This window comes from Eriocheir sinensis, chromosome 53 (assembly GCF_024679095.1).
Source record: "Eriocheir sinensis breed Jianghai 21 chromosome 53, ASM2467909v1, whole genome shotgun sequence".
In the NCBI taxonomy this organism is placed as follows: domain Eukaryota; kingdom Metazoa; phylum Arthropoda; class Malacostraca; order Decapoda; family Varunidae; genus Eriocheir; species Eriocheir sinensis.
The window spans coordinates 5,711,521-5,730,396 of record NC_066561.1 but is presented as its reverse complement, the minus strand read 5'-3'; the positions used below and the strand labels follow the sequence as shown (position 1 = coordinate 5,730,396).

The 18,876-nt window shown below is 42.8% G+C and overlaps 2 protein-coding genes across 3 annotated transcripts in view; one reads left to right on the top strand and one right to left on the bottom strand.

The window, feature by feature from the left end:
* Positions 1-1,887: 1,887 nt before the first annotated feature.
* Positions 1,888-10,089, bottom strand: LOC126983251 (probable actin-related protein 2/3 complex subunit 2). 2 transcript variants are annotated; one of them, XM_050835889.1, is made up of 8 exons: positions 9,912-10,089; positions 7,971-8,064; positions 7,543-7,832; positions 7,111-7,238; positions 6,172-6,264; positions 5,121-5,328; positions 4,539-4,573; positions 1,888-2,250 (listed from the first exon to the last, which is right to left on the bottom strand). In XM_050835889.1, the coding sequence occupies exons 1-8, from the start codon at positions 9,983-9,985 to the stop codon at positions 2,210-2,212; spliced, it is 963 nt and encodes a 320-aa protein (XP_050691846.1). In that variant the 5' UTR covers positions 9,986-10,089; the 3' UTR covers positions 1,888-2,209. The 2 variants fall into 2 exon arrangements, with proteins under 2 accessions (XP_050691846.1, XP_050691847.1); XM_050835890.1 differs by lacking the exon at positions 4,539-4,573 and having other exon boundaries at positions 9,912-10,086.
* Positions 10,090-14,490: 4,401 nt separating this feature from the next.
* Positions 14,491-18,876, top strand: part of LOC126983250 (E3 ubiquitin-protein ligase TRIM37-like) — a 37,007-nt gene continuing 32,621 nt past the window's right edge. The window contains exon 1 of the mRNA XM_050835887.1: positions 14,491-14,674. Coding sequence (XP_050691844.1) covers positions 14,633-14,674 — 42 coding nt within the window. The 5' untranslated portion in view covers positions 14,491-14,632. The remainder of the gene's footprint in view (positions 14,675-18,876) is intronic.

The window sequence follows — 18,876 nt, the reverse complement described above, 5'->3', positions numbered from 1 at the left end:
ATCAAACTGCCCTGCAACGAAGTCTTGACATATCTACCCTTGCAATGACCCGAGATGCATTTAAGGGCCCCAGAAAGACATGAGCCGCAGGATAACTCAATGGCCTGATGCTAGAGTCCTTACCTGGGCCCTCGAGATGACGGGCGTACTCTCCAGCATCCAGCCAACGATGTAACCTATGACTCAAGGCTTCATGGACTTCTTAACTGTGTCTCAGGGCATTACACCCCAAAAACGACTGACTTGTATAGAATCTGAACCTCTTTCGCCACCCAAAGCATAATCATCGCACCTAACACTCTCTACATGACTGCTATGGACTCTATCTTGTGTGTATCTATAGAAAGGGTAACTAACTGGGGGTAGATGTGTAAGGGATGCAGGACCCGTGATGAGGCCGTGCCAAAACAAATATCAAGTGTGAATAATGCCTACATATATATATTACTGGCAGTTCAGACCTGACGTACACCCCACAGACCCAAGACAACATCACCGCTATGCCCCAAGATAACATGGCTAGCTCAGACCTGACGAAAACCAAACACAGGACAACTAAACCCCTGATAAACACCTCCTTCAAGGCTCGCTCATGAGAATCGGCAGAAAAAAAGGAGGGAAATTAACAGAAAGAAACCTATAAGCCAACGAAGCTTTGGTGTTTAGAAGCCGCACATCGGACCGACCTTCTCGCACCCACGTTTTGCTCTATCACACGACTGACAGACGCTTCCCTAACCAACCCCTTTGTCCTCCTCACCTTAATGGCTGTAGGAAAAAAGCAAAGGACAGTCAAAGGAAATATTAGAATCCAACCTGAGGCATAAAGGGATGAAGGATTAAGAGGGAAATACTAACAACTCCAGGGCCTATTCACCTTAGTAGTTGTAGGAATAGTTAAAGGATAATGAAAAGAAAAAGAGGAGAAGTTGCAATCCAGCCAGAGAGGTAGATAAGGAAGAAAGGTTGAGAGAACTTCTGATGTAACTTCCCTAACCAACTAGTCCTCCCTCTGACTGAATAGAAATAACATATAAAAGATAATGTGAAAGCAGTTAGAATCCAGCCAGAAAGATAACAAAGGATGGAGAATTGCAAGAAAACCCTGATGGAACTCTCTGAAACTCCTGGTCCTCTTCACTTTACTGGCTGCATAGAAATAACATACAAAAGATAATGGAAAAACAGTTGAAATCCAGCCAGAAAGTTCACAAAGGATGGAGAGTTGCAAGAAAACCCTGATGGAACTCTCTGAAACTCCTGGTCCTCTTCACTTTACTGGCTGCATAGAAATAACATACAAAAGATAATGAAAAAACAGATGAAATCCAGCCAGAAAGGTAGCAAGGGATACGAGAGGCCTTCTATCACCTGGGAGTAAACAATCCAGCCCGGCATCTCTTTTATGTGGATGCCCAGGGACCGAACATGATGACTCTCCACAGTGGTTCCTGACGTTGGAAGGAAGGTTATGGCCACACGAGGGGGAGGAAGAGGGAGGGGGTCGAGGACAGCAGAGGAGGAGGAGGAGGTGGCGGCGGCGGCGGCGGCGTACCCGAGTTACATAAAGTCGTGTATCCTCAAGTGTGGGAAAGAAAGACTCGACGTGCCACTGAGAGCAAGATGATAAATACTGTAACTTTGTTTATCGCTAGGTAAGTGTTAAGGTGTAAACTATCAACGGAAAACGGGATGCACTGAGGGTGACGCAAACTACAGGATTGTCTACGGGTGAAAAAATAACGATAATAAAATAAAAAAAGGGATAACCCCAGAGAGCATCAGACTGAAATGCTAAGGATGATAATAATAATAATAATAACAATAATAATGATGATAATTACATAACAACCCAGGAGTCTCAATGTCCCACCCTTCAGGATATGAATGAATGTTGCATGGCAGATAGAAAAGCAGCTAATGCAATTCTGGGGATCAGTTATCACTTTGTGCAATACAACAATGCCACAAGTATGCACCACACCAGAGGCTTGCTGCTGCGGCGTACTACTTGAGTCCAGCACCAGTATCCAGAAGTCCTTCACTATAAAAAGATTTGCTGAATGAAACTCAATCATAAAAAAAAGATGATAGTATAAGATGAGTCCTAACACTAGTATGGAGCTCAACAAAGTGTGCCCTGGACTCTCCTGGCAGCCAATCACAGCAAGATGTTGATGTTAATCATGTTCATCCAGTTCAACATGAACTAATAGTCACTATCAGTTGGAACGCACGAAGGACCGACCCCTGAAACAAACACAAACACATTAATGAAAACATAAGGTAACAATGAAAGGCACAAATGGTTATAATCTATCAGCCTATCTATCTATCAATACACACAGGCATCCTTAACTTAATGATTGAGTTATTCTTCAAAAGTCAATCATATAGTAATAAATTGTATAGTGATAATGGGCTTTTTTTTTTACATTTTTTTATGCCCTTGAGCTGCTTCCTTTCCTGTAAAAAATAATAATAATAATAATAATAATAATAATAATAACATGTGTCTAATGAAGAATCAATTTCAGAGCCCAAATAACCTGAAACAGTGAGTCATGTTGGTCACTCCTTGTCCTAAAGAATGAGGCTTTAGAATCCTCAGCTTCAGTTCTAACATAAGGCCTTTTCTTTATCTTCTGCTCTGGGCACTGGTAGACTCACTCTCACGACACTTAAATGCCTCTCACTACACCTAAATGCTATTATTAGTGAGCAGAATAACAAGGAACAGACCGAACAAAACACTTCATGGCTGGCAAAACACGGGAGAAACGTACGGATGCATTTAACCGCAGACAGTGACCAGGTGAGGAGTGGTAGGGAACGCTCTTCCCTGTGAGGCACGGTGATTCTGTGATTACACTGCTAATCATGGACAGTGTGTAACCAAATGTGAATTGATCAATTATGTACCCATGGTTGCCTGTACATATATAACACTAAACTGTCATACCACAAACCTGTCAGTGCCACATAAACTAAATTAGATTTTAAAATGGAATCTAATGCAATACAATTTAGTAAAGTTGGATAATGCACCAGGCCTGACATTCCTCCCTGGCTCCTGCACCCCACTACCCACAGCCTGCCATCACCCCTTCACACACTCTGCAGGCTTGGTGTGGCCAGCCATGCAAAGGTGCCACAAACTCACCAACAAGCAGAAAATTACGTCTTAGAGCAAGTGTCAGGAGAAAACCAGCTATTATGGGTTAATGGACTAAGAACTGAGCAGCACAACCTAGCCCACCACTAACCCCTGATGAGGCATGAGTGTGGAGCAGCCAGACCCTTGTGTTGAGGATGAAAGTGGCAACAAGATAACACTGATCAGGGTTAGTATTTAGTGGTCATTACTCAGGTGATTCATCATCTGTCACTAGGAATACCGAATCACGCTATTGAAAAATACTTTAATGTAATACTCATGGAAAAGTCAAGAGCTTGAAGTTAGTATTCACAGGTCAAGTTAAGGGAGTTGCCTCTCACATGAATACAACTTTAGTAGGAGTTTGAATTCATCTTTTAACCTGGTAGCTGCGGGGATCATGTTTCTTAATGGTCCCTCTAAGCGAGAAAAATGAGAAAAAATCATCTCTCACACAAACCATTTCATAATATATATCAAAGCATTTGTGATCAGTTTATGCATCATCTATTTTGGGGGGTTTATATCATGGCACAAATTTGGCCCGTCGCTGCTACACGGTAAAGCCACAAATTTGTCCCATCGCTGCTACACGGTAAAGCCACAAATTTGGCCCGTCGCTGCTACACGGTAAAGCCACAAATTTGTCCCGTCGCTGCTACACAGTAAAGCCACAAATTTGTCCCGTCGCTGCTACACGGTAAAGCCACAAATTTGTCCCGTCGCTGCTACATGGTAAAGCCACAAATTTGTCCCATCGCTGCTACATGGTAAAGCCACAAATTTGTCCCGTCGCTGCTACATGGTAAAGCCACAAATTTGTCCCGTCGCTGCTACACGGTAAAGCCACAAATTTGTCCCGTCGCTGCTATCGGTAAAGCCACAAATTTGTCCCATCGCTGCTACACGGTAAAGCCACAAATTTGTCCGTCGCTGCTACACGGTAAAGCCACAAATTTGGCCCGTCGCTGCTACATGGTAAAGCCACAAATTTGGCCCTTCGCTGCTACATGGTAAAGCCACAAATTTGGCCCGTCGCTGCTACATGGTAAAGCCACAAATTTGGCCCGTCGCTGCTACACGGTAAAGCCACAAATTTGGCCCGTCGCTGCTACATGGTAAAGCCACAAATTTGGCCCATCGCTGCTACACGGTAAAGCCACAAATTTGTCCCGTCGCTGCTACACGGTAAAGCCACAAATTTGTCCCGTCGCTGCTACTGGGTTAACAAATTTTTACGTGAATGACTTTTCCATGAGTATAAAGTCTGTGAGTACTGTCTATCCACTGCAGAAGAACACGATGAGTATATTAGTGCACAACATCATCAGAGGTTATTGACACGCATCAAAGTCAAAGGGTAATGAAAGATGCTGGAAACCTTTTGCTATGAACCAGGGAAGTCCTGACATTAACCTGAGGAAGAAGGCGAGACATATTTTAGCGAATGTATCAGGGATTGGTTCTATCTCTAAACCTGGTGATACAGAGGAATGTATAATGTATAAAATAACTCTACTCTTGTAATACACACATCTCTCCCTGAATAACAAACATAAATACTGATCTATCTTATTCTAAACTCATTGAAGCTCAGTAGGCATTTTCTGCAGGACAAGACATAAGAAACAGGAGGGAGGAGGAAGGGTGAGGAAGGGAGAGGACTAAAGGAAGAATTGAAGGGGAAGGATGGTAGAGGAAGGGACTGGGGAATACTGGCAGGAAAGGAGGGTGATAGGAAGTGAGGAAGGGAGAGAGGAGACTGGGGGAGATAGTGGGGGGAAGGAGAGTGAAGGGAAGAGAGGAGGGAGGGAAGGCAGGAAATGGAGGGAGAGGAAATTTAGAGTAAGAAGCATCAACATATCTCTCTCCAACAGTACCTTTTGAGCTTAATAAAAGGGGTAAGGGATAACATATATATACAAAGAGAGAGAGAGAGAGAGAGACAGGTGCCAGTACTTACGAGGCTGTCTTCTTTTCCGATGAAGACTTGTTTGGCTCTGGACGCGCTCTGTTCAGGACCTTGAGGAAGTCGCTGGTCTTGGCTCGCATTCGTGTGTGGATGTAGGCCTTGGAGCACTTAATGTGGTAATGCAGGTAGTCCCGGAATATGTGGATGAGGTTTATGGTGTTGTCCCTGGCCGCCTTACAAGTGTGTCTAGGAAATAAGACTGAAAGAGAGAGAAAACAGTCAGGCAGGAAATTATATTCTTGGACAATGCCAATACTAAACATATCCATTCAACCCCATACAGGAAAAAAAGTATATTAAACAAGAGAAAGAAGAAGAAGAAGAGGAAGAACACCAATACTAACAGTCAGGCAGGAAATTATATTCTTGGACAATCCCAATACTAAACATATCCATCCAACCCCATACAGGAAAAAAAAGTATATTAAACAAGAGAAAGAAGAAAAGAAGAAGAACACCAATACTAACAGTCAGGCAGGAAATTATATTCTTGGACAATCCCAATACTAAACATATCCATCCAACCCCATACAGGAAAAAAAGTATATTAAACAAGAGAAAGAAGAAAGAAGAAGAACACCAATACTAACAGAAATAAACTATGATAGAAAAATGATGAGAAAAATTAGTCCGGTTTTATATTATTCTAAACAATATAGGTGAAGGCCCCAAACAGAAAAAAGAAGTACATTGATACAGGAGTTTAGGCAATGTGATTTCATACTATCAAATACATGTAATGAATAATAATAAATAATAAAAATAATAACAATAGCAGTAATACACCTCTACTGCCTCATCACTACTTCTCTACTTTCTTTTATGGGAGCAGAGGTTAGTGTTTTTTTGTTTTTATTTACTTTCACCCTTGAGATGCTTCCTTTACTATGAAAAAATAACAATAAATTCAGTAATAATCAACTTCCATGGCTTAACACACACCTACTAGACAACCACAACACCTCAGGCAACACCCAAAAGAAGGAGCAACAATATATAACCAAAAGGAGCAACAACACGGCAAAAAGAGAGAGAGACTTACCAAACGTAACATAACCAATATTTTCTCCTTGTCTAGCTTCAGTGTCTTGTAGTTCTAGGGGCGGCTCCTTGTGTGAGAAGAGCACATGGGGAGCTGCGGGAGAGGCGACACAGAGGCGTAAATGTTATGCATGATGACAGCGCTGGTATGACAATCACTCCTTCCTGTTTTGTCCGATACTGATACAATGACACAATGGATACATGCAACACAGTACAATGACACTATATTTCATTACTTCACACTCCCCAGCTGTATTTGTATGCATGGAAATAAGTAATGAAAGGGGAATAACAGATAAGAGAGAGTGAATGAAATTAGGAACAGAGGAGATTGGTGTGGAGAGAAAAGACACAAAACTAATGATAAGCAAATTTGAAGACAGGAAGCAAAGGTGTGACAATAAACAGGAGATAAGGAGATAGGAAGAAAAGACGAATGCAACTAATGACAAGCAGATAGGGGGGCAGGAAATAAGAGACAAGACAATAAACAGAAGATAAAGAGGTGGGAAAATATGAGATACCAGAATGGGAAAAGGCAACAAGCAGAGGAGAGTAGTCAAAACAGGAAACTCAAGAAATAAAGACAGTAAGTTAGGTGAGAATGCATAGATAAAACAGAGAGGAGAGACACAAAACTACAGGAAAAACAGAGGGAAGGACAAGACAAACAAGAACTACGGAAACAGGAAAAGAGAAACCAGAGATAAAAGAGAGGAAAGACTCGAAGCCAAGCCGAAGACGATAGGAATGAGAGCGAGAGAAAGAGATACGAGAAAAAAACGGATGAGTGAAAAAGACAACCGAAAAAATGCACATTACAAAATAACAAAAAAATTACTCAATGCAAAAGAAAAAAAAAGAGAATAGGAGAAAGAGAAAGGAATAACAACATCTACCTGTCCTAATTAAAGTCCCTTCACACCTATTCACTCACCTGTCTGACTACCTCTCTTGCCCTCCTTAAACTCCTGCATGAAGACCTTCCCGATGATGACGTCGTCGGGGTCCTTGAAGATTGTACTGAAGACGACCGTCACCCTGTCCGCCTTCGCCTCGACGTACCTGAGATGCAAGACCAAGAGGATTTTTTTATATTGCATCGGAGGAAGCAGCGAAGAAAGGCAAAGAGAAAAAATTAAGGGAAAAAAAGCCCTTAAAACTATGGCTCCCCTAAAGACAAAGTGATAGAGTAGTATATAATGAGTGATGTGGAATGAGTAATCTGAAATGTGAAGAGAATGAGTGATGTGTAAATCTAGAGTAAGAACTAGTTATGCATGATGTAAGGTTTGAGGGACATGTGCTGTTACTCAAAACTCATAAATGCGCAGGAAAAAGTAACCAAAGTGTTGTTCCTCATACTCACATTGTCTCATCATCTCTGTAGTTAATGATGGCCTTCTTCTGCCCTTCCAAGCCCTGCTCCTGGAACTCAAAATACTTCTGGAAGACAGACGCGAAGCAGTTCCTCTTTATCAACCCGACCTTTTTGACTAACGTTTGCCAGTCCTCGGGTATGTTATCGAGGTCCACCAGGAGGGAGATGTTGTACCCGGACTCCGGCTCGGACATCAGGAGGCTCCCGTACTCCGACTGAATGAGATCGTCCGCCCCATGTTCCTGCAGCTCCTTGTAGAACTTGAGGGATATACTCACCTGCGATGAAGGAAGAAATGTGTTAGGAGATGGATGGATGGATGAAGGGTCAGTTGTGGTTGTCATTATAGAGTTTGGTTTAGATGCTTATGATGAGTCTCAAACAAATACAAACAAACACACACTTGCACAACTCACCCTGATTTTTGTCTTGTCACCGTTGAGGTTTGACACATGGTAGAGGACGCTGGCAAAGTCTGCTATAGTGACATCGACGGACTCGGGCTTGTTCCTGAAAGGTGAGGTAGCCATTAGGACCTGACTGAAACTTTTCCATGTGGATGATTATAGGCAAGGACAACCAGCTTTCTTAAGATAGCCATGTGTTGGATGGCCACGCGTTTGAGGTACATGACGTGAGGGCGTGTCTCACTGGAGGTGGCGGCCGGTGTTGCCAAAAATGGCCGTGGACCAACGCACCCTATTCCCCACTTGAAAGGGCATTCAAGGGAAAATATGGCTAGTCCTTAAAAATAGATGAAAATAGATGCTCCACAACTCTTCCTAATACCAAATCCACAGAGGTGCTGAGAAGTGATGAGGCAAGGACAACCCTGCCTCACTTCCATTTTCACAGGAAAGGAGCTGAACACACCCACCACACACTTCAGAACACTCTCATCCCAGAGTACAGGGCAGTCAATAGACCAACAGTCCTTGTAGGAATCCCACAGAGCTGCAGGATACTTTAGAGTGCCTTGCGTTGAACAGAATCAAATGCCTTTTTGTGACTGACACGAGATGCGACTCATGCAAGCATCCCATGTCAGACTTACATCGGCGCTCCACCAGTATGCAAAGCGCTAGGAATTGGTCAAGTGCTGTCTTACTATGCATGAAACTGGACTGGTCAGGTCTCTGCACCCTCAGCAGTTGGTTGCAAATCCACATGAGCAATAGATAAGCAATCACCTTGCCTGGTATACTGAGCAATGACTGGTTAAATTTAATTGCTGTTATTTTCAGTGTAGGTGTTATAGTATAGTACAGGATGGGGGCCGTATCCTGAGACCGGGGCGCTGGTAACGTTGTCCCGTAGCCTCCTGATAATGACTTCAGCTCACTCCCTCGGCCTACAATGTCTCCGATACGCCCCTTCAGTAAAGGTCCAGCATAACTCCGACGCCTAAATTTTGGTCTATTTTCTTCCAAACCTTCACATAACCCTTTGTATACATATAATCCATTGGTAAAAAGTGGCGGACAAATGCCACCTACCTACCTACCTATTCACGAAAGCGTCGCCTCCTCTGATGCTAGCCACGGCGACGGTGGTGCTGCTGCCGATGCCGCAAAATAGCTCACATTCATGCTCCCTCACCCTAAACCCTCTGCAAGCTATTTTGCGGCGGCGGCGGCACCACCGTCACTGTGGCCAGCACCAGGGGCAAGGCTTTCGTGAATAGGTAGGTAGGTCAGTACAGGTAGGTGGCATTTGTCTACCACCTTTTACTAATGTATTATATGTATATAAAGGGTTTTGTGAAGGTTTGGAAGAAAATAGACCAAAATTAAGGCGCTGGGGTTATACTGGACCTTTACCACCCCTTCTGCAAGTATTTAGCTTCTTTACCCCCAGCTGTCTTAATTACATGTTTTGGACCTTTATTAACGCCTGAAAGCCATAATTAGAAAAGTTCAATTATTCACAAGACAATTTCCACTCACTGCATTTCACCCTCACTTCCTTTAATACACTTTTTATCCAAGCCTTTGACCCCCTAACAGACATAGATCTTTCAATCATGTATTTTGGAGCTTTACTAAGCCCCCTGTGCTTGCCAACACGCCCCCAGGCCCGCCCCTTAGGCCCCGTGTGTGGGCGGGGGGCGAGACCGCTGCTTCAAACACCCCAGTGACCCAGCCCCAGGGGTGACTCATACTCCTGCCACGGGGCGTCCTGGGGGAGAGCACTGAGTGGGAATTTACTGCCCCGGGGGTGAAATAAGAGTAACATTAGTGGCGGCGGGGCGGGGTGCGATTTAGGGTGCTTGTGAGGAGTGACAGGTCGAGGGTGTCCAGGAGGCAGACGACCCGCCCCGGCCCGGCTCCTTCCCCCGCGGCTCCTGGCTCACTCACCCACTTAAACTGTTCTTGATCTTGACGGTGAGCGTTTCCTCGAGGATCCTGTTGTTTATTTCCAGCAGGATCATGGCGGCGGCAGCATGGGGAGGGCGGCGCGGCGGGTCCCACGGGCAGCGCTCCTCAGGTGATCTCACAGCCCCTGATCAGAACTGACACACTATCGTACTCATCACTTTGCATTTACCGGTTCTACGACGCTTAACCACCACGAAAATACATGAATAATTAATAGATTCCACCGATAACTGTAACTGAATCTCCTAATCGGGGTGGGGATGACAGTTTTTAGTGGTATATAAAGAAATGTAAATGGGTGAGTACGACAATCTGGTAACGATGTCCCGTAGCCTCCTGATAACGACTTCCGCTCACTCCCTCGGCCTACAATGTCTCCGATACGCCCCTTCTGCAAATATATAGCTTTTTTACCCCCAGCTGTGTCTTAATTACGTGTTTTGGACCTTCATTAACGCCTGAAAGCCATAATTAGGAAAGTTCGTTTAATCAGATGACAACTTCCACCCACTCCATCTCGCCCTCACTGCCTTTAGTACGCTTTTATATGCAAACCTTTGACCCCCTAACACCCATAGGTCTTTTTATCATGTATTTTGGAGCTTTATTAACGTCTGAAAGCCATAATTAGTCGGTTTATTCATATCGGAATATCGCCCGGACAGGTTCCAATAATATTTCAAATGTAAACATCTATCCCTCAAGTTGATATTGTGTCATCTGTCAAAAAGGTCTTATGATGATGACTGACTTATATTGTGTTGTTATTATTTACTGAATCTTTTTATTGCAATAGAAATGGGTTTGGAGGGATGTATGAGCATCTGAAATGTCGATAAGATGGCGTTGAGATAGTTGGGCTAATCATATATTTAATGGCCGAGAAGGCGACTAATTACCCTTGGGAGTGTCAGTAATAAGCACTTTCACCCCCAGGAACACTGTCTTTATTTGTTATCCCCATAAAAACATTTAGAAGGGTGTGTATCTGAAATGTCGACAGGCTGACGTTTTGACAGATCAGCTAATCATGAATTCGATGGCCCAGAAAACACCTCATTACTTTAGGAAAACCCAGTAATAAACACATCATTGCATTGAAACAGTGTCCTTATTCAGTATCACCACAAACACAACCATTTCCTTATAGGCCTACACTTGCATGCCCCTTAAATTCTTCCCTCTTAATCTTTTAACCTCAATCGCTTTGTATCGCTTCGTAGGCCTTCTCTTGACCCAGTCTTTTTCTTATTCACATGCTCTGCTTTTCAATACCTAAAATATGGAGTTAAAAGGCTAGTTACAGAATGCAAGAGACCAGAGTGAAGAAAAAAAATCATTCAACAATTAAGCAAAAACTTGTGTAGAAGGTATTTAAGACACCCTCGCCTCTCACATAACCTATTTCTAAAGGTCAAAGCGGGGGTCAGTCAGGTTCTATTGAGTGTTTCTTCAGGTTCATGGTACAGAAGAAGACTCACACTACCACCAGGGTCATAAAATTACCCCTGGAAATGCCCACAACTCCTATGAAAGCCTTGTCAATTATGCACATTAAAAAAAAGTCCTTGGCTATTCACCCTAGTCATTCAGTGCCAAACTAGACCCCTAATTAATACCGAGCATGTATTTACTCCTGGGTGGACAAGGAAAATGAGATGGAAGGAAAAGACGGAAGAAGAAGAAAAGAGAAAAAGATAAAGAAAGGGCGGGGAGAGTTTTTATAAATAGAATCAAGGAGAGATTAAAGAAAAGGGGTGATGAGTAAAAGAAAGAAGCTAAAGAATAACGAAAGGTGTGTATATATATGTACTTAAGGGATAACTGACCAGCGTTACCAGATTGTCGTACTAGGCATCCTTTTTTTCGTCTGCTTGAGGCCCAAAACTGTCGAGCCTACACTGATAACGATATACATTTACAATTAGAGTTCAGATGGTTAATTATCGATGTTTTCTGCAATTGTTATGGGTCAGAAACAGGAAAATACGATGTTCTGAGTACGATAATCTGGTAACACAATAACTGACTGAAGGAGGAAGGAAGACATGATTCGAACCTTATTATTAATCTAAAACTGTATTTACTTAATAATTAACTAACCTCATTTAACCTGACCTAACTTAACTAAATCTAACCTAACTATACGGTGCTGCCAAAATGCGATAAACGGAAAGTGTTGCTGTCTGACATACCCCCTCCCCAGACCATATTTTAAGGTATATCTCACAAACAGGTCATTTGCCAGAAGAGAATGGCATTTAGGCAAAAAGTATGTCTTTCGGCACCAACGTAGAAGCATAGAAAAGTAAGCCCGTTGAGAGTGCGAACAGTTCAACGTTGCCAGATTGTCGTACTCAGCCTCTTCCCGTATGAGTTGTATAAAAATGGAGGTGAGGCTGTGATTGAGAGGATGACTGAGTTATTCAACCAGGTATGGGAAGAAGAGAGAGTGCCAAGTAAATGGAATGAATGTAGAGTGACTCTGATCCACAAGGGCGGGCATAAGAGTAAGCAGGAATTAAAGAACTATAGGCCAATCTCTCTGGTAAACTCAATAGGAAAAATCTTTAGTGCTGTGTTGAATGAAAGGTTGTGTAAATGGATTGAGAGAGCCAGGGTGCTGGGTGAGGAGCAGAACGGATTCCGAGTGGACAGGCGAGCAGAAGATAATATGTTTGTTGTAAATGAGCTGATTGAAAGGAAAGAGAGGGATGGAAACTGTACTTAGGCTTCCTAGATATAGAGAAAGCTTATGACAGGGTGAATAGAGATGTGTTATGCAGAGTGCTTGAAAAAGTTGGGCTGAGTGATAAGATTGTTAACATAATTAGAAGTATGTATGTAGGTACAAGAGCAAAGTATAGACTAGGTGATCTAGAGACAGGTTGGGTGAAGAGTGAAAGAGGTGAGACAAGTCTGTATATTATCACCAACATTATTTAGTCTTTTCACAGAGGAATTAGCAGTCAGAATGAGGAGAATGAATGCAGGAGTGAGAATTGGAGAGGATAAAGTATGTGTGTTGTTGTATGCGGATGATGTGGTGGTTATGAGTGAGTCTGCTGAAGAACTACAGAGTCTCCTAGATGTGGTAGGGGGTTATGGAAGGGTTTTGGGGTTAGGTTCAGTAGTGAGAAGAGAAAAGTATTGATAGTGAATAGGTCAGAGGATGAGAGAAACAACTTGGAGACTGGAAGGGATGAGTTGGAACAGACGGAAGAATACAAGTATCTAGGGTGTGGATGGAGGTAAATGGATGCAGCAGGGCCAAGAATGTAAAGATAAGTATGGCGAACCAGTGGGTAGGCCGTTTAGGGAGTGCAGCGAGGATGAGAGCGAGCAAGTATGATGTCATCCGTGAGGTTTGGAAGAGTGTGGCTGTCCTGAGCATTATGTATGGAATGGATGTGATGACATGGAATGACAGTGAGATAGAAAAATTGGAAGTGGGGCAGAATAGGGTAGCAAGAATGGCACTGAATGCACCAAGGTTTGCAGCAGTAGAGGCTCTTAGGGGGGACATGGGATGGAGCACGTTTAGGGAAAGACTAGTAAAGGCAACCTTGAGATATAAAGTGAGACTGGAACAAATGGAGGATGCAAGATTAGCAAGGAAAGTATACTTGTGGAGTATAAGAGATGGCAAATGGGCGAATAAATGTGGGCGAATGATAGACAGGAATGTTATGCTAAGTAGGTGGGTGTACCGACCCTTTGAAGATAGACAGAATGTGTTTGAATGGAGAATAACAAACAGAAATGGAGAGGGGTTTGAGTGGGATGTAAGAAAGTGGAAGAATGTGATAGATATGGCAGTTAAAGATGAGGGATTGAGCAAGTGGAAGAATGAGATGGAAAGAAAGGAAACTCTCGACTGGTATAGGGAGAAAGAGGCCCCAAAGTGTGAGGTGTGGTATGAGGGAAGCATGGGAGGTGATCTTCTTTTCAGTGCTAGAGCGCAGTGTCTGGATGTGAATGCAAGGAACTATAGATGGTCTGAGTCCCGCAGCAAAGTATGCCAGATGTGTGACAGGGGTGTGGACGAGACTGTGCAGCATGTAGTGCTGGAATGCAAGAAGTATGACAGGGAGAGAACGAAGATGATGCATGTGTTTTTGAGCGAGATGGGACGTGATGTAAACGGGAGGACTGGAAGGGAGTGGATGGTGCTGCTGCTGGGGCTCAGTGGAAAGACGAGTGGACGAGTGATTGAGGCAGTGAAAGAGTTCTTGGAGGGCATGTGGCGTGAAAGATGTAGGGAATGATATCTTGCCCCGAGAACATTGACTTCCCGCATGTTTTGTTTTCTTTCCACAGGAGCTGCCGATATAAAGGCCTGGCTGGGGAGAAATCCCGAGCCACCTGTGACATCAAGATCAAGATCAAGACCAACTTCCGACCCAAAAACTGTCTCCTGGGCCCCACTACCTAGATTCATTTATATTTATCGTTAAAAGAGTTAATTCCTGATGTTTCTTGGCAATAGTTAGGCGTTAAAAACCGGTAAATCCCATGCTCTGAGTACGATAATCTGGTAACAGTGCGTATAATGGCTGTGTCTTGGCTGTGACGTCACGGGGAGCCATCAGCTGAGAGGGGCGCCGTGCTGACCTTCTGGGCGACGTTATGGCTCTTAATTCCCGCCTGTCTGGGCTTATTTAGTGTGTTGAGGCCTCAGGGCAGAGCTCCCCTACACCATGGCCGCCAGGGAGAAGAAGGTGGACGAGACGAGCTACGAGGTGAGTCGAAAAAGGCCAACTTGTTCCCCCTGACCTGATTGTTTACCCTCGGCTCCATATTCTTGACCACCTCAGAGACACGTATTTGACAAGGCTTTCGTAGGTCTTTGGGGCATTTCCAGGGGTACTTTAATGACCCTGGTGGTGGTTTGACCTTTCCTCTGTACCATGAACCTAAAAGAACACTCATGATAACCCGATTAACTCCCTTTTTTGGCTTTTGGTAATTGTTGACATGAGATGAAGGAAGGCAATATTCTGAGACACGTATTTGACAAGGCTTTTGTAGGTCTTTGGGGCATTTCCAGGGGTACTTTAATGACCCTGGTGGTAGTTTGACCTTTCCTCTGTACCATGAACCTAAGAAAACACCTATGAGAACCCGATTAACTCCATTTTTTGGCTTTTGGTAATTGTTGACATGAGATGAAGGAAGGCCATATTCTGAGACACGTATTTGACAAGGCTTTCGTAGGTCTTTGGGGCATTTCCAGGGGCAGTTATATGACCCAGGTGGTAGTTTGACCCTTCTTCTGTACCATGAACCTAAAAGAACATTCATTAGAACCAGATTAAGTCCATTTTTAGCCTTTGGTAATTGTTGACATTGGTAGGAGGAAGGCCATATTCTGAAACACGTATTTGACAAGGCTTTCGTAGGTCTTTGGGGCATTTCCAGGGGTAGTTATATGACCCTGGTGGTAGTTTGACCCTTCTTCTGTACCATGAACCTAAAAGAACATTCATTAGAACCAGATTAACTCCATTTTTTGCCCTTTGAAAATTGTTGACGAGATGAAGGAAGGCCATATTTCTGAAACACGTATTTGACAAGGCTTTCGTAGGTCTTTGGGGCATTTTCAGGGGTAGTTATATGACCCTGGTGGTAGTTTGACCTTTCCTCTGTACCATGAACCTAAGAAAACACCTATGAGAACCCGATTAACTCCATTTTTTGGCTTTTGGTAATTGTTGACATGAGATGAAGGAAGGCCATATTCTGAAACACGTATTTGACAAGGCTTTCGTAGGCGTTTGGGGCATTTCCAGGAGTACTTTAATGACCCTGGTGGTAGTTTGATCCTTCCTCTGTACCATGAACCTAAGAAAACACCTATGATAACCCGATTAACTCCATTTTTTGGCTTTTGGTAATTGTTGACATGAGATGAAGGAAGGCCATATTCTGAAACACGTATTTGACAAGGCTTTCGTAGGTCTTTGGGGCATTTCCAGGGGTACTTTAATGACCCTGGTGGTAGTTTGACCTTTCCTCTGTACCATGAACCTAAGAAAACACCTATGAGAACCCGATTAACTCCATTTTTTGGCCTTTTGTAATTGTTGACATGAGATGAAGGAAGGCCATATTCTGAAACGCGTATTTGACAAGGCTTTCGTAGGCGTTGTGGGCATTTCCAGGGGTAGTTATATGACCCTGGTGGTAGTTTGACCCTTCCTCTGTACCATGAACCTAAGAAAACACTCATTAGAACCAGATTAACTCCATTTTTAGCCTTTGGTAATTGTTGACATTGGTAGGAGTAAGGCCATATTCTGAAACACGTATTTGACAAGGCTTTCGTAGGTGTTTTGGGCATTTCCAGGGGTAGTTTTATGACCCTGGTGGTAGTTTAACCCTTCCTCTGTACCATGAACCTAAGGAAACACTCATGATAACCCTATTAACTCCCTTTTTGCCCTTTGAAAATTGTTGACATGAGAGGAAACACTTCGTTCTCCAGACACACGTATTTGACAAGGCTTTCGTAGGCGTTGTGGGCATTTCCAGGGGTAGTTATATGACCCTGGTGGTAGTTTGACCCTTCTTCTGTACCGTGAGCCTACAAAAGCACTCATGGGAACCCGACTGATCTCATTTTTGGCCTTTGAAAATAGTTGTTTACTCTCTGGTGTTGGTGTTTTCAGATGATTCTACCTCTCACATCAACTATCTTTAAAGGCCAAATGGGGGTTAATTGGATTCTCATGAGTGTGATTTTAGGTTCAGGGTACAGAAGAAGGGTCAGACTACCAGAAGGGTCATAGAACTAGCCCTGGAAATGCCTACAACTCCTACGAAAGCCTTGTCAAATATGTGTTTTTAATGATATGGCCTCAGCTTACACCTCTTACATGTGTGTGCCATATATTACCTTGGGAAGGGTAGCTGTGTGGAGGCTTGTTTTTGGGGGACAGTCGGGGGTGGAGGCGGAGGTGGGTGAGTGAAACAACGCCCCCCCCGGCACATGCTCTCCATTAGTTAGTTAGTTGCCCATCACTCTCTTAACCATTTCTGCCACGAATTACTCTATTCCGTGATTTGGACTAATTATATAAGCAGCGGTAGGTTGCTATTTTAGTGGCAATATGTTATAATTAGGTGGGAAAGGTAGGAATGAAGTTAGTATGATATTATGTAGTTAAAGGACAGGTTTCCATTCCAAGTTCCCTTCCACTGTTAAAAGTGTTACTGTATACAATTAGGCAAGCTGTGGAATTTGGTGTTTGATGAAGGAAGTTGGTTTGTGAGAAGGGGAGAAGAAAGAGTTAGATATATATGAGGTTAGAGGATCCATTAGAAAAAATAAGTTGTGCGAGAAAGAGAAATTGTTTACTCAGTAGCTTTCTTTCCTGGTTCCCTTCCTTAGATAGACATTTTGCTTAGCTTGGAATAGAGAAGACAGGAAAGTTCTCAAGCTAGATCTGTGATGAAGGGAATTAGCCTGTAGATGTGGAAAAGGGAATAGTTGTTATGTATGTTATGACTGGATCTGGGTTCAACTTCCTTCCACTTTTATATCATTTCTCTCGACCAAAACAAAAGTGGAAGTAACCAGGAAATGACATGTTAGGAAATTATTGAAGTTACCGGTACCGTACCTGTTTTTAGTTCTGAAGTTACCGTACCTGTTTTCCCTACTATAAAAAAATATATAGTCCTACTCTTTTGTTAGATTGTCACGGTTTATGGTGTAGAGAAGACCAGGAAAACTAAAATTTGGTGTGTGATGGAAGGCTATGGTGTGCATATATATAAATAAATAAATAAAAAGGGATATATTGGTAGGAATGTTATGGTGTTAGATTACCACTTGTTTCCCTTCCTAAGTCTGTCCTTTGGTTAGATTGTCACAGTTTTTGGTGTAGAGAAGATCAGGGAGACTAAAACTTGCTGTGTGATGAAAGGCAATGGTGTGCAAATGTAGAAAAAAATGGAATATCTTGTTAGGAGTGTTATTGTGCTAAATTATATAACTTTTCCTTCCTAATTCTGCTCTTTTGTTAGGATATCATTGTTTTGGGTGCAGAGAATACCCAGAAAACTCTAAAACTAGGCCTGTAGTGGAAGGAATAGGTTTGAAAACAGAGAAAAAGAAGATAACTTGGAAAGAATGTCACGCAGTTTAAAGTTACCCTCCTACTTGTGTTATTGAAGATCTATACAAAGATTGAAATGAAAGATGAAGGGTATTGAAAACCTTATAATAACATGAATAGTATAAGAAATAAAGTAAAGCATAGATATTTATAGTGTTTTCTGGAGGGTTTTGGGGAAGTGGTATTAAAGTTTGCTTCTCTCTTACTGGTTATTAATGAGATAAGGTTAATTAAAATGTGTGTGTGTGTGTGTGTGTGTGTGTGTGTGTGTGTGTGTCTCTCTCTCTCTCTCTCTCTCTCTCTCTCTCTCTCTCATATAGTGTATCAAAAAATAGCTGGTTTACTTATTTACTTTTTCCCTCCTCCTCTTCCTTCTTCCCTCTTGTTAGTTTATATAGAGTAGGCATGTTTATCCTCCTCCTCCTCCTCCTCCTCCTCCTCTTCCATCACTCTTTCTTCTTCCCTCCTTCACTATGTCTTGTCATCTCCTCCTTCCCATTGTCTAATTTTCTTATGCCTTTTCTTTCCTCCTCATTTTTCTTATTTTCTTTTTCTTTCATATATTTCACCTCAGTTAGTTTCTTTGTTTATCTTTCTCCTTCCTTCCTTCTTCTGTCTATATATTCTTTACTAGCATTGTGAGAGACTGGTATTGTTTCCAGTTTGGTTGTGTAAAGAAAATGGAAGGAAGAGGAAGAAAAAGAATCATAGGATATTTTCTTTGTGGATGAAGAGGAGGAGTTGGGAGCGGGGTGAGGTTGGGGCAAACTATTTTATTTTTATTTTTTTTATACACGCGCGCTTAGGTTCTGGTGTGATCC

Coding starts and splice junctions, on each gene's coding strand:
- LOC126983251 (XM_050835889.1), bottom strand. CDS start 9,985: ATGATCCTGCTGGAAATAAACAACAGGATCCTCGAGGAAACGCTCACC. Junction 7,239..7,542: donor TACAGAGATGATGAGACAAT/GTGAGTATGAGG, acceptor CTTGCATCTCAG/GTACGTCGAGGCGAAGGCGG. Junction 5,329..6,171: donor TATTGGTTATGTTACGTTTG/GTAAGTCTCTCT, acceptor TCTCTCTTTCAG/TCTTATTTCCTAGACACACT.